This window comes from Mesoplodon bidens (assembly GCF_964165515.1).
Source record: "Mesoplodon bidens genome assembly, chromosome: 17".
Classification (NCBI taxonomy): domain Eukaryota; kingdom Metazoa; phylum Chordata; class Mammalia; order Artiodactyla; family Ziphiidae; genus Mesoplodon; species Mesoplodon bidens.
In genome coordinates this window covers 1625581-1639612 of record NC_138174.1, presented here as the reverse complement: position 1 = coordinate 1639612, position 14032 = coordinate 1625581, and the positions used below count along the sequence as shown (strand labels likewise).

The following is a 14032-nucleotide window of genomic DNA, read 5'->3' as shown; positions in this document are numbered from 1 at the left end:
GACTTTTTTTTTTTTTTTTTTTTTGGCTGCGTTGGGTCTTCGTTGCTGCACGCAGGCTTTCTCTAGTTGCAGCGAGCGGGGGCTACTCTTCATTGCGGCGTGCATGCTTGTCATTGCAGTGGCTTCTCATTGCAGAGCACGGGCTCCAGGCACACGGGCTTCAGTAGTTGTGGCACGTGGGCTCAGTAGTTGTGGCTCACGGGCTCTAGAGCGCAGGCTCAGTAGCTGTGGCGCACAGGCTTAGTTGCTCCACGGCATGTGGGATCTTCCCGTACCAGGACTCGAACCCGTGTCCCCTGCATTGGCTGGTGGATTCTTAACCACTGCGCCACCAGGGAAGTCCCTAACAAACTTTTTAAAATAATTGAACAGGGCTTCCCTGGTGGCGCAGTGGTTGAGAGTCCGCCTGCCGATGCAGGGTAAACAGGTTCGTGCCCCGGTCTGGGAGGATCCCACATGCCGCGGAGCGGCTGGGCCGTGAGCCTGTGCGTCCGGGGCCTGTGCTCCGTAGCGGGAGAGGCCACAGCAGTGAGAGGCCCGTGTACTGCAAAAATAAATAAATAAAATAAAATAAAATAATTGAACAACTACCGCCACTGGCCGCAGTAAATGGTTTCTGCTACACTTCAAGCTGAAACACTGAGAATTTCACCTGCTGCTTTACTGCCCACTCACATATGTGTTCTTGTCATTTACTTTATGCTTAGATTTATACACTATACACCCTCTTCCAGATAATTTCTAAAGATGTTAAATATTTATAAACCTAATTTTTATAGGATCCCACTGATTTATAAATGTATTCCCTACTTAAGACCTTTTTTGCTATATTGTTTGTTTCTAATCTTTGAGATAGCTTCCTACATAAAAAACCAAATATTTTAGTAATTAAATTTGCAAAGCCTGTGGATGGATCCTTATCAAAGGGACCTGAGGGATCCTTTATATACAGTCAGATGTACCTGTTTAAAGAGTCCACTTGCTCATGTCACCACCAGCCCAGTCAAGGTCTAAAACATTTCCACACTCCACAAAGTCCTCCTGTATCCTTACACTCAGTTCCTCCCCTCTCCTGGCCCCAGGAGACCAGCCAGTGGTCTGCTTTCTTCCAGCATAGATGTGTTCCTTTCCTGGAGTTACGTATAAATGGAATCAGAAAGTATTGATGTGTACTGTTTGTTTGACTCAGATTCATCTGTGTGTTGCGTTTGTCAGTAGTTTACTCCTTTTTATTGCTGAGTAGTATTTTATTGTGTGGATGTGATCTGTTTATCTAGTCACTTGATGAGCATTTTGGTTGTTTTCAGGTTGGGGCTGTTATAAATAAAGCTGCTGTGAATATTCATACGCAGGTCTTGGGTGAACATATGTTTTCTTTGACTAAATATGTGGGAGTGGAGTTTCTGGGTCATATGCTAAGTATAAAGTAAGAAGTTGCCAATTTTGTTTTCCGAAATCTGTGTTCCATTTTACATCCCCACCAGCAATGTAAGAGAGTTCCATTTGTTTCGTATCTCAAAGGCTTTTTTTAAAAGTCATAAATTAGTCATTTATGTGAATACTCATTAATTCATCAGTGATTTGTCTAAGTAGTTAGTATGTGCTAAGCACCATGACATAGATTTGTCTTTTTACTTTTTTTAATGCCCTACTAAAAAATTTAAAATCACTGTGTGGCTCCATTATATTACTGTTGCTCAGCACTGCTTTAGAACATACAAGGCTATAGATTTTTAGAAACTTTTTAGTATATTTTATTACATGCTCTTTATGACATTTGTCTCAAATGCTGAAAAGGTTTTTCTTACTTCTGGGTTTTCAGCTTAAGTAAGAAAGCTGGAGGATTCCCAAGGATTGGAGTTGCCTGAAGTGTTCCTCTAGATATGTGAGGTTTCACTGTACTGTTCAGAGAAACAGGTCGTGATCTTGTGGAATTCATTTTCTCAAAAGTGGGAGAAGTTAAAAGTAATAGAGGGGCTTCCCTGGTGGCTCAGTGGTTAAGAATCCACCTGCCAATGCAGGGGACACAGGTTCGAGCCCTGGTCCTGGAAGATCCCACATGCCACGGAGCAGCTAAGCCCGTGCGCCACAACTACTGAGCCTGCGCTCTAGAGCCCGTGAGCCACAACTTCTGAAGCCCGGCGCCTAAAGCCCGTGCTCTGCAACAAGAGAAGCCACCGCAATGAGAAACCCATGCACCGCAACAAAGAGTAGCCCCCGCTCGCCGCAGCTAGAGAAAGCCCACACGCAGCAATGAAGACCCAATGCAGCCAAAAATAAATAAATAAAATAAATAATAATAATTTTTTTAATGTAATAGAAAAACTATAGAGAAAACCATACCATTTAACTGCTTAAAGAATCTTTGGAATGTTTCATGTATTCAAAATATGTTATATGTAAGAGACATGGATTTGGAAAAAAAATGTGTTTCATTAAGTCATTGTGAACAAACATTACCAAATCTGTTTGTTTCCAAAGAAGCAGTGTGGGTAAAGTTTATCACTGTTAACCAGTTACCAACTGGTTTATGAAAGCAGCCTGGAATTCCACCAAGAAGTTGAAGGTACTTGTAAACAGACAAAATGGAAAGAACCAGGAATTTCCAGGTATCACACGTAGCTCTGCTCAGGACCGTGGGTTAAAAATGCTCGAAAAGCACGAAAGACGGGAAATACTAGGTAGTCGTCATAAATTTATCTTTGAAATCAGTTCCATTCAGGTGAAGGAAAGCAGAAATAGCATTGCTCTGTTTGGCACAAACAGTGATTAAGTGACCGTCATTAGTGTTCCCTTGGGGAGATAATACCTGTAGGCCGCTGTCTGAAACTGTGGTGGAAGCTGTGCAGCTGAAATGTGCGCAGACACGTAGGATGTGAATTGCACACCCTGTCGGGGAGACCAGCCGGCTCGTCAGTGTTCCAGATTCATCTCTGGCCGCAGTGTGAAAGGCCAACCAGAAGTGGAGAGACTGGAGGCCAGGAGGCCCATAGGCTGTTGTCATTGTCCAGTTTTCAGCTGGGAGTGAGAAGTGGGAAATCCCCCAAGAGGTGCTGCGTGCAGGCTGTGTGGGGCCCCGCTTCCAGCATGAGGAAGGAATCAACGGTGGTCACTGCTTTTTCCGGCCAGCCTGACCAGGAGTCATGATAGTGCTAACTGATCAAAGGGCACAGAGGACTCCTTCTCTTGAGGATTGGTTATGACATCTGTGCTATATTATTAGATCTTTACAGCAGCCTACAGAATCAGTAGTAGTATCCCCATCTTAAAGATGAGGGAACTGGTGTGCAGCACGTGATTTGACTCTGAGTCTGTCCAGCTCTGGAGCCTGCTCTTTCTTCAGTGTTACCCTGCCTCATATGTGGGAGAATTCAGAGGAGGACTGGGCTGAGAAAGGTCTTAACTCTGAGCTTGGAAATGTGAGCTTGATAAACTGGTAGGACATCCATGCAGGCAGCTGTCAACTAGAGAAACTCACCGCAACTAGAGAAAGCCTGCGCACAGCAACGAAGACCCAACGCAGCCAAAAATAAATAAAATTTTTTTAATAAAAAATAAAATAACAGCATAGAGGAGGAAAAACTATGCTTACATTAATTATTTAAATAATTATTTCATTTCCATGGTCATTGTGTTAGGAAACCTAAGTTTGTAGCATCTTCTATTTGAAAGTTTATTGAAAGCACCAAACAGTTCTTTTCAGATCAGAAAAGCATATTTAAAAGGCAGGGTTTTGTGGGTTTGTTCTTTTTTTCAGCTTATCTGAATGTTTCCCCTGTGCATTTTATTTGTTGCTAGAAAAGTAATGAGAGTTACTTTAATACCCAAAACATAGATATAACAAAGTGATTTGAACAGCAAATGCAAAAGTAATGAAGGAATGTATTAATATAAAGTCTTGTAAAAATGTCCTAAAATATAAATTGCCTTCGTTTATTACTTTTGTGTTTTGTGATACATTCCTGTCTTATTAATATCCAGATCTACAAACTGTGTTGGAAAGTGTATTGCTTACTTCTTTATCCCAAGAACAAGTAAAATAGCAACTAAGTGTATAAGCCATTCTCTGTCAGATAATAACAAACAATACCAGCAAAGATCAAAGCCAGTAATAGTAAATCCATTTAATTTTTACCTTGATAGATAGTACATCTGCTTATTGGGATAAGTGCCAGGGTTTTAGTGCAACTTCTTTAAACAATAAATAGATAGACTGACAAGTCTGTTTACTAGTATAAATTTCTCCTTAGGTGGTCCTCTGGTTTCACATTGTTTCCATACTGGTAGGAAGAACTGCTCTTAATGCAGTCAGGTTATAATTTTATCATGCTAAATACACCTGCTAGAGTTATTATTAAATATAAAGGCCTTCAGTAGAATTTATCCTTCTTGATTTTGGAACAGTGTTCTTATTCCGGAATTTAAACTATTATGATCCATCCTGAAAGCAAAAATAAGTTAAATTGACCCTATGTACTTTTCTTCATTTTCAGCCTGAAATTGAAAATATGGATCAATATAAAGTTAGTCAATTTGTTGGTAGTTTTTTAGACATTCAGAATTTGTATTTGAATGTGTCTTCCTGCTTCTTTTACCACTTACGTATAAAAGCTTTACCTTTCTTTGTTTCTCTAAGAAAGCACCCGTGTTTGTGCCAGACTTTGCTCTTACCTCCACCTAGAATGCCCTTTCCCCATTCCTGTGGTAGCTTTTAGTTATTCAGATCTCCACCCAAATGTCACATCCTCAAAGAGAACTACCCAGAATAAGCCTATGTAACAGAAATCCCTCCCCAGCAGTCTCTGAATCCTGTCACCCTACTTTATTTTTTCTAGTCATAGTACTTGACACTATCTGAAATTCTCTTATTTATTTGTTCACTTGTTTGTTACCTCTGGCCCACTAGAATGTAAGTTAAGAACAGCAAGGATGTTATCTTTCGGTAACCACTATATCCCAGCACTTAGAATGGTCACAGGAGAGGCACTTAGTCTGTTGCTACCATGAGTCAGCAACATGCACAAGCCATCTTAGAAAGTATCTTGGTAGACCAGAGAGACCTTTTGGCCTAAGAGGATACCTGGATACAAAATAGTTTCAAAGGGGGCTATTATAGAACTAAATATACAGCACTGTAATTTCAACATGCACCAGAACCTGGGTAACACTCTCCCTGAGTCCAGACCAAAATGTTCTAGATACGACTCTGACAGGACAAGCTTTATGTGGCACTAAATCCACATGGGTAGACTTCAGCACAGACCCTTGTTCTAAATTACACAAAATTGGAATAAGCCAGTACTGTAATAAGCCTCCTAAAAAATTCTTATTTCAGTGAACTAATCCTATTTGCTTTTTTGTTTTGTTTGTTTGTTTTTAACTATTTATAGTAACTGTGTGAAGATTATTGTAACAATATTGTGTCTTATAATAAAAAAGATGTTTTGAATTTTCTATACAAATTTATCATTTTATGACTAACATCTGTTTTTTTAATTATATGATAAATTTTGACTAGTTTTCAGTACTTGATCTAGCAAAAACAAACAACAAAAGGAGATCCATATTATCAGTATTAGCAATGAAAAGAGAGAAATCACCAGAGATCCTAGGGGTATCAGAAAGATAAAAATGGAATATTGTGAACAACTTATTCATATGTGACTGTTAACCTGATAACTCAGATGACTGGACAAGTGCCTTAGAAAAGCAAAACTTAACAAAACAAGAGGTGGGATAGAAATCTAATTAGTCCTGTATCAAAGGATTGGGTTTGTTATCAAAAACTCTCCCACAAAGAAATGTCCAGGCTCAGATGGTTTCACTGGTGAAATCTGTCAAACTGTGCCCAGTTTGCACAGTTTCTTTCAGAAAATACAAGAAAAAGGAACATTTCCCTCATGTTATGAGACCAGCATATCCCTGATAACTAAAACTTGGCAAAAACCTAACAGGAGAAGTAAATTATAGACCAACTTTCCTCATGAACAGAGGTATGAAAATACTTAACCAGATAGAACAAAACACATCAAGCACCATATAAAATAATACATCACAACCAAGTGAGATTTATCCAAGGAATACAAAATTCATTTCATGGTTGAAAATCAGTCAGTGCAGTCCATCATATTAACAGAATAGAGGAGAAACCAACATGATCATATCAGAACATGCAGACAGAGCATCTAACAAAATAAGCATTTTTGTGTAAAACTCAGAGTAGGAATAGGAGAGAACTTCTTCAAACTGATAAAGGGCATTTACAAAAAATTTTTTTTAAATATCATCATGCTACAACACAAAATACTGAATGCTTTCCCCTTAATCAGGAACAAGGCAAAGGATGTCTTTTCTTACCTCTGCTGTTTAACAGTTTACTGGAGATTCTAGAGATAACAGCAATACAGGAAAAGAAAATAGAGAGATAAAAATATTAGAAAGGGAGAAGTATATTTGACTTTATTCACAGATAATATGACTAAGGAACCAACAACAAAATCAAAGCGTAGAAGATCAGTATGGAAAAATCGATTGTATTTCCATATAATTAGTAGCAAACATTTGGAAAATGAAATTAAGATCAGTTCTTTTTGGATGGTATAAAATAAGTAGAAATAAATTTAACAAAAAACATACACTAAAAACTTCAGACATCGCTGGTAGAAATTCAAGGAGGCCTCAGTAAATGGAGGAATATACCATGTTAATGGATTAGAAGATTTAGTTCTTCCCAAATTGGTCTAGAGATTCAACTTTGCCAAGCAAAATCCCAGCAGTCTTTTTTTATAGAAGTTGACAAGCCGATTTTAAAGTGTTTGTTAATTTATTTTTGGCTGTATTGGGTCTTCATTTCTGTGCGCAGGCTTTCTGTAGTTGAGGCGAGCGGGGGCTACTCTTCGTTGCAGCGCGTGGGCTTCTCCTTGCGGTGGCTTCTCTTTTGCGGAGCACGGGCTCTAGGCTTGCAGGCTTCAGTAGTTGTGGCATATGGGCTTAGTTGCTCCGCGACATGTGGGATCTTCCCGGACCAGGGCTTGAACCCGTGTCCCCTGCATTGGCAGGCAGATTCTTAACCACTGTGCCACCAGGGAAGTCCCTAAAGTGTATCTTTAAAAGCAGAGGACCTAGGACTTGCCTGGTGGTGCAATGTTACGAATCCGCCTGCCAATGCAGGGGACAAGGGTTCGAGCCCAGGTCCGGGAAGATCCCACATGCTGCGGAGCAACTAAGCCCGTGCGCCGCAACTACTGAGCCTGCGCTCTAGAGCCCACGAGCCACAACTACTGAGCCCGCGTGCCACAACTACTGCAGCCCGTGTGCCTAGAGCCTGTGCTCCGCAACAAAGAGAAGCCTCTGCCAGGAGAAGCCTGCGCACTGCAACTAAAAGTAGCCCCCACTCGCCACAACTAGAGAAAGCCTGCACACAGCAACAAAGACCCAACGCAGCCAAAAAATAAATAAATAAATTTATTAAAAAAAAAAAAAAAACAGGAAAAAGCAGAGGACCTGGGAATTCCCTGGCGGTCCAGTGGTTAGGACTCTGCACTTCCACTGCAGGGAGCCTAAGACCCCTGGTTGGGGAACTGAGATCCAGCAAGCCACGAGGCATGGCCCAAATAAACAAATAAAAGCAAAGGACCTAAAATACTCAAATCACTCTTGAGAAACAGGAACAAATCTGGTTGACTCTCACACTACCTGACTTTAAGACACTGCAAAGCTATAGTAACAGTGACACTGTGATGTTGCCCACAGGATGGACAAGTAGATAGTGGAGGATAGTAAAGAGTCCACACTTACATGGTCACTTAATTTTCAATAAAAACACCAAATCAGTTAATGGGAAAAGTCTTTTCAACAAATGACACTAGAACAAACGGATAGGATATATATATGAAAAAGATTAGTCATAACCTCTGCCTCACACCACATACAAAAATGTATTTGAAAAAAATATGTATTTGAGATGTATTATATATCTAAACATAAAAACTAAAACCACTAAGCTTCTGGGAAAAAATACAAGAGAATATCTTCAGAATCTAGGGTAGGCAGAGTTGCTTAGGGCACTAAAAGCAGTAACCATAAAAGAAAAAACTGATAAAGTAGTCATCATCAAAATTAATAACTTCTGTTTATTAAGAAAATGAATAGGCAAATTGTAGGATAAGAGAAAATATTTTCCAAACATATCTAACCAAAGACTTGTATCCAGAATATATAACAAATGCTTACAACTTAATAGTTTAAAAAAAATTTTTTAAGTAAGCAAAAGACTGCAACAGAAACTTCACGAGAGAAAATGTACAAATGGGAGATAACACTTGAAAAAGTGCTCCACGTGAGTTCTCAGGGAAATGCAAGTTAAAGCCACAGTGAAGTAGTACAGTACTTCCCCCGCTGGTTACTCAGCAGTTTTCAAACTGTTAAGAAAGAAGTAGCCTAGAAAAAAATGGGTGAAGGTTTGTCTCCTAATTGATTTGAATCCATAGTTTGAATGGCTGATATTAAAAAGACTGATCACACCAAATGGTGAGGATGTGAGGGAACGAGAATTCACTTTGGAAGAGGGTTTGGCGGTTTCTTGTAAAGTTGCACAGACCTAACTGTTCCCCTCCTGGGTATTTATTCAAGAGAAATATTGAAACATGTCAAAAACAAAGATTTGCACAGGAAAGTTGATGGCAGAGCTGTGCTGTACAACATAGTGGGTGTAGTTAGCAATATGGTGCCCTGCACTTGAAACTCCGTTAAGAGGCTGAGAGTCTCATGCTAAGTGTTCTTACCACCAAAAAAAACCCAAACAAACAAAAACAGAGGTGATCGATATGTTTATTATCTCGATTTTGGTGATGTATCATGGGTGTATGCCTAGGTACAAATTCATCAAAACGTATACATTATTGTGTGCAATGTTCTGTATATTAAGTATACCTCAGTAAAGCTGGGAAAACGGAAAGTTTATGGCAGCTTGATTCACAGTAGCCAAAAACTGGAGACAGAAATGCAAACATCTATCAGTGAGTGAATGGATAAATCTTGGTGTATTTATACAAATGGGATACAACTCAGCAATAAATGAGAACAAACTACTGATACGCAAACAACATGGATAAATCACAAAATCATTATCCTGAGTGAAAAGAGACACAAAGGAACACGTACTACTTGATACCATTTATTTGAATTTGTAAACTAAGTGAGACTAATTTGATTCTACCTCTGTGGGGATGCAGCTAGAATGCATTGCCTGGGAATAGACACAGGAAGCTTTCTGAGGAATGGAAATGTTCTGCTCTGTGACAGAGGATTGGTTACTCAGGTTAAAACTGTATGGCTAAGATGTGTACGTTTCAGTTATCAAAATTTTTCCAGAAGAGATATAAATAATAATTGAGAAGGGAACCGGGAGTAGGTAGTAGAAGTATAGCTGGACCGAGAATGGCAGGATACTGTGAACTGTGAAAGCTGAATAGTGTATATATGGTGGGTTATTATAGGAGTCTCTTTGCTATGTCTGAAATTCCCATATTAAAAATTTTAAGAGGAGGTGTGGAAAGCAAAGCAAGAAATGTTTGGGTATTGAACTTGGCAGTATGTTGATGGTCAATTTAAAAATAAAGGATAAAACAAATGAAAGCTTTTCAACTTTATTCCCTAAAATAAGTGGGAGTGGGAGAATGTTGAAAAGTTTGAGGGCTTTAGAGAACTAGAGATAAACCATATGCCTAAAATAAATAAAATAGAAGCAACTACTTTATTAATTTGGAATTTACTGGCAGCAGTTTTCAAACTATTAAGAAAGAAGTAGCCTAGAAAAAAATGGGTGAAGGTTTGTCTCCTAATTGATTTGAATCCATAGTTTGAGATTTTGTCTGCATTTAATTTTTTTTAAAAACTTTTTTTTTAATTTGCTTTCCATGTGAGGATTGGTACAAATGACTCTGAAAGGTAGGTAGGTTTTTTAATATACTGAGTCTGAAGGTATTGTTTTTTTGTTTATTGGGGGTTTTTTTGAAGGTACTATTGATAGTTTATAATTAGTAGAAATGTAGGCCTTTAAATTATTTTAATGCTTTGTAAATGCATAAGGAGAAAAGGGAAGAGCATTTATATGATACAAATAGCTTTTTAAGAGCTAAGTACTTGAAATGTGGCCATAAAGCACCAGAGATAGGAAAAGAAGAGATAGAGAAAAAAAAGAAGGGAATAAAAATTCTCTTGAAGAATGAGGGTAATCATGAAGTTTTTATACAGTGATGCCTTTAGAATATATATATATGTGTGTGTGTGTATATATTTTAGATAGATAGATAGATAGATACACACATAAAGTAAGCCAGCTTTCTTAGGAGAACAAATGATCCAAATCATAATAATGTTAATACTTGCATATCTGTTTTCTCCTTTGATTCTTATATGATCTAAGGAGTAAAAACTAATATTAGGGCTTCCCTGGTGGCGCAGTGGTTGAGAGTCTGCCTGCCGATGCGGGGGACACAGGTTCCTGCCCTGGTCCGGGAAGATCCCACATGCCGCGGGGCGGCTGGGCCTGTGAGCCATGGCCGCTGAGCCTGCGCGTCCGGAGCTCCGCAAAGGGAGAGGCCACAACAGTGAGAGGCCCGCGTATCGCAAAAAAAAAAAAAAAAACTAATATTAGGAGTTACAATGCAAAAATAATTTAATATTTAACAAATAACTAGTAAACATTTTATAATAAAAACTTAGCATCTGTTTTTTAGGTTGTTTTTTAAAATCCAGTAGAAATGCATCTAAATTCGTGTTTGCATTCTTTCTAGCTGCAGAAGATCTTAAGTAAACAGGATGACTTGAAGACAACAATAACTAATGAAACAGAATGCCAGGTATGTGCAAATAAACTAAATATTTCCAAGCAGATGTTATTTACAATAGCTTCTCTATTCTGTTTGCTCAAATAAGTATTCCCAAATAGTTGAGGAAATTAACAGTAACTTAATTTTTCTAAATATTTTAAATAGGTTTTCTACATTCACATGATCCAGACCTCAAAAGACTCACAAGAGGATGTATGCAGGGTAGAACTTTCCTCCCCATGACTCAGGTCCTGGGTATTCTTCCAGAGATATTTCACATGTATATAAGCATGTATGTAAATAAGCAACTAAACATTTCCATGTGTTCTTTTTACCATTTTTATACAAGCAGTAGCATACTATACACTGTTCCATACCCTCCCATTTTTTCTTACCATATCCGAATATCTCATTCTTTTTAATGGCTCCATAGTACTTTGCTGTATGGATGGATGTACCAGTTGATGTAACCATTCCCCATTTGAAAGATATTTAACATGTATCCAGTCTTTTGATATTGCAAATAATGCAGTTAATAATCCTGTAATCATATGACTTTATATATATGTGAATATATCCAAGGGGTAACTTCCCAGAAATTCACTTGCTGGGTCAAAAGGTATGAACATTTCTAAGGCTGTTGATAAACTTTGATAAATATTGGCAAATATCTTCTGTAGAAAATGAACCAACTTTCATTCCCACCAATAATGTATATCCTTAAATTTTCCATTGATAATCTTTTAATCAGTTGTAATTCCACAATTTGCTTTCTGTGAGATTTTCTTAAATTTCCAAATCATTTCAGCTTTTAGAGCACGTCTGCTTCAAATTTTGCACATTATTAAAATCACAATTTTTTTATATTTCATTCCCTTTGAGCAGCCCTATGCTGGACTTGTTTCACCTGTATCCGGGTCCTCTGATGGTGCCCCGCTTCCCGGGTGTGCACCTCCTCCGTGTCCTCGGCTCCCTGCGTGTCCTGCCACACCACCTGCCCCTCCTTAGGGTAGTTGTTTAATCGTCTGTGTCCTCTGGAGCGTGCGCACCCTTATTCTTTCTGAGGTCGTGTGAGGTTCGGGAGCAGGCCACGCGACCACCCTTACCTCTGATGCCAGCTGGAGGCTCAGGGGGCCCCCAGTATCACCTTGGGTCTGATAATTCATTGGGAGGACTCATAGTACTCCCCGAAAGTTGTTAGGTCCGTGGCTACGGTTTATTACAGTGAGAGGATGCAGGTTAAAATCAGCCAAGGGGAGAGACTCGTAGGCAGAATCCAGAGGTTCTGGTCGTCCTCTCCCAGGGGAGTGTAGAAAGCGGCAACTTTCCCAGCAGTGACTGTGCCCACACGGAGTAGTGCCAGCCAGGGCCTTGGCGTCCAGAGACTGTTGGGGTCGGCCATGGAAACCTGGTTGGCTGTCCTCATGGCCGACCTCAGACTCTAGCCGTTCCACAGGTCAAGCTGATACCCCATGGCCCAAAGCCTCCACCCCACATCTCATTGTTGGACTACCTGTTGTGGCCCAAGGTCCCCAGGTAAACAAAGACACCTTCTCTTAGGGACCACCTCCTAGCAGCCCAGGGCAAAGGCCAGACATCTGGGTAACGCTAATTCCTTACTACACAAGTTGTATCTACATAGCCTGGTAAAGCACCAGGCATACCCTATATACTCCATAAATATTTTTTAATGAATGAACAAATACCTAATCTTATGGATATAACACTATTTTTTAACTTTTTTTAAAATAGATTTATTTATTTATTTTTGGCTGCGTTGGGTCTTCGTTGCTGCACGCAGGCTTTCTCTAGTTGTGGCGAGCAGGGCTACTCTTCATTGCCGTGTGCGGGCTTCTCATTGCGGTGGCTTCTCTTGTTGCAGAGCACAGGCTCTAGGTGTGCGGGCTTCAGTAATTGTGGCATGTGGGCTCAGTAGTTGTGGCTCACGGGCTCTAGAGGGCAGGCTCCGCAGTTGTGGGCACAGGCTTACTTGCTCCGCAGCATGTGGGATCTTCCCGGACCAGGGCTCGAACCCGTGTCTCCTGCATTGTCAGGTGCATTCTTAACCACTGCGCCACCAGGGAAGCCCCAGATATAACACTTTTAACCGTTGACCTGTTCTTGGTCATTAAGACTGTTTCCAAATCTTTGCTGTTAGAAGACACGATGCAGTAAATAGCTACACGTGTAAATTTAAGATAGAGATCTAAGAGTCAGGTTGTTGGATGAAGACATGACTGCTTGTAAGGCTTTGACCCATATTGTCAGGCTGCCTTCCGCAAAGGTTGTAACAGTTTACGGGCCTGCCGGCACTCTCTCCAAGGTTAGTATCTTTTTTGTTTTGTTCTTAATCTGTGTCAGTATGACCGGGGAAAAGGTATTGCAGATTGTTTTTTAAGATAGTTATGTACACCATTCATGTTTCTTATTTTATAAATTTTCTGTTTCTTTTTTATTTAACATCTTTATTGGAGTATAATTGCTTTACAGTGGTGTGTTAGTTTCTGCTTTATAACAAAATGAATCGGCTATACGTATACATATATCCCCATATCCCCTCCCTCTTGTGTCTCCTTCACACCCAAATTTTCAGTTTCTGTTCTTTGAGAATTTCTTTAGGGTTTTTCTTCATATACTTGAGAATATTAACCTAGTGTCTGTCAAAATTATTGAAATATTTTTCAGATTTGTTTTTGTTTATGATGTTTTGGTTATAGATGTTTTTATTTTTAATGTAGTCATGTTTAGCTGTCTTTTTATTTATTCAGTTACTTTCGTTCTTTAAAATGCCTTCCCCACATCAAAATCAGTTGTGAAATACTAACCTATATTATCCTCTGATTTAGTTGTGGTTTTATTTTCTTACATATAACGTTTTCATTCATCTGAAATTTGTTTCTTAAGGGCATCCCTAGGGATATTTCATTACTTAACTTTTTTACTATTATAAATGGACTCTTTACCCTCAAGGGAAAAATTATTGCTGTTAAGCAGGAAATTCACTTAATTTTTAATGTTTTTGTACCAGTCTATCTTACTGAATTTTCTTATTTTTTCTGTTGATTTTCCTGGTTGTTCTAAGTATAAAATTATTTCTAAATAATATTAATCTTAGTTTATTCCTTTATGTATTGGACAAAATTACCCCCAAAAATGTTTAGTAATAGTGTTCTTAGTAGACACCCTGATCATATTCTAAC

The 14032-nt window shown here is 39.1% G+C and overlaps 1 protein-coding gene across 2 annotated transcripts in view; it reads left to right on the top strand.

Annotated features, from left to right (window-relative positions):
• MICU2 (mitochondrial calcium uptake 2) overlaps nucleotides 1-14032 on the top strand; it is an 82903-nt gene that overhangs the window by 54644 nt on the left and 14227 nt on the right. For both annotated transcript variants that reach the window (XM_081214534.1, XM_081214533.1), the window contains one exon: nucleotides 10797-10862. In XM_081214534.1, the coding sequence (XP_081070660.1) occupies nucleotides 10797-10862 (66 nt within the window). The remainder of the gene's footprint in view (nucleotides 1-10796; nucleotides 10863-14032) is intronic.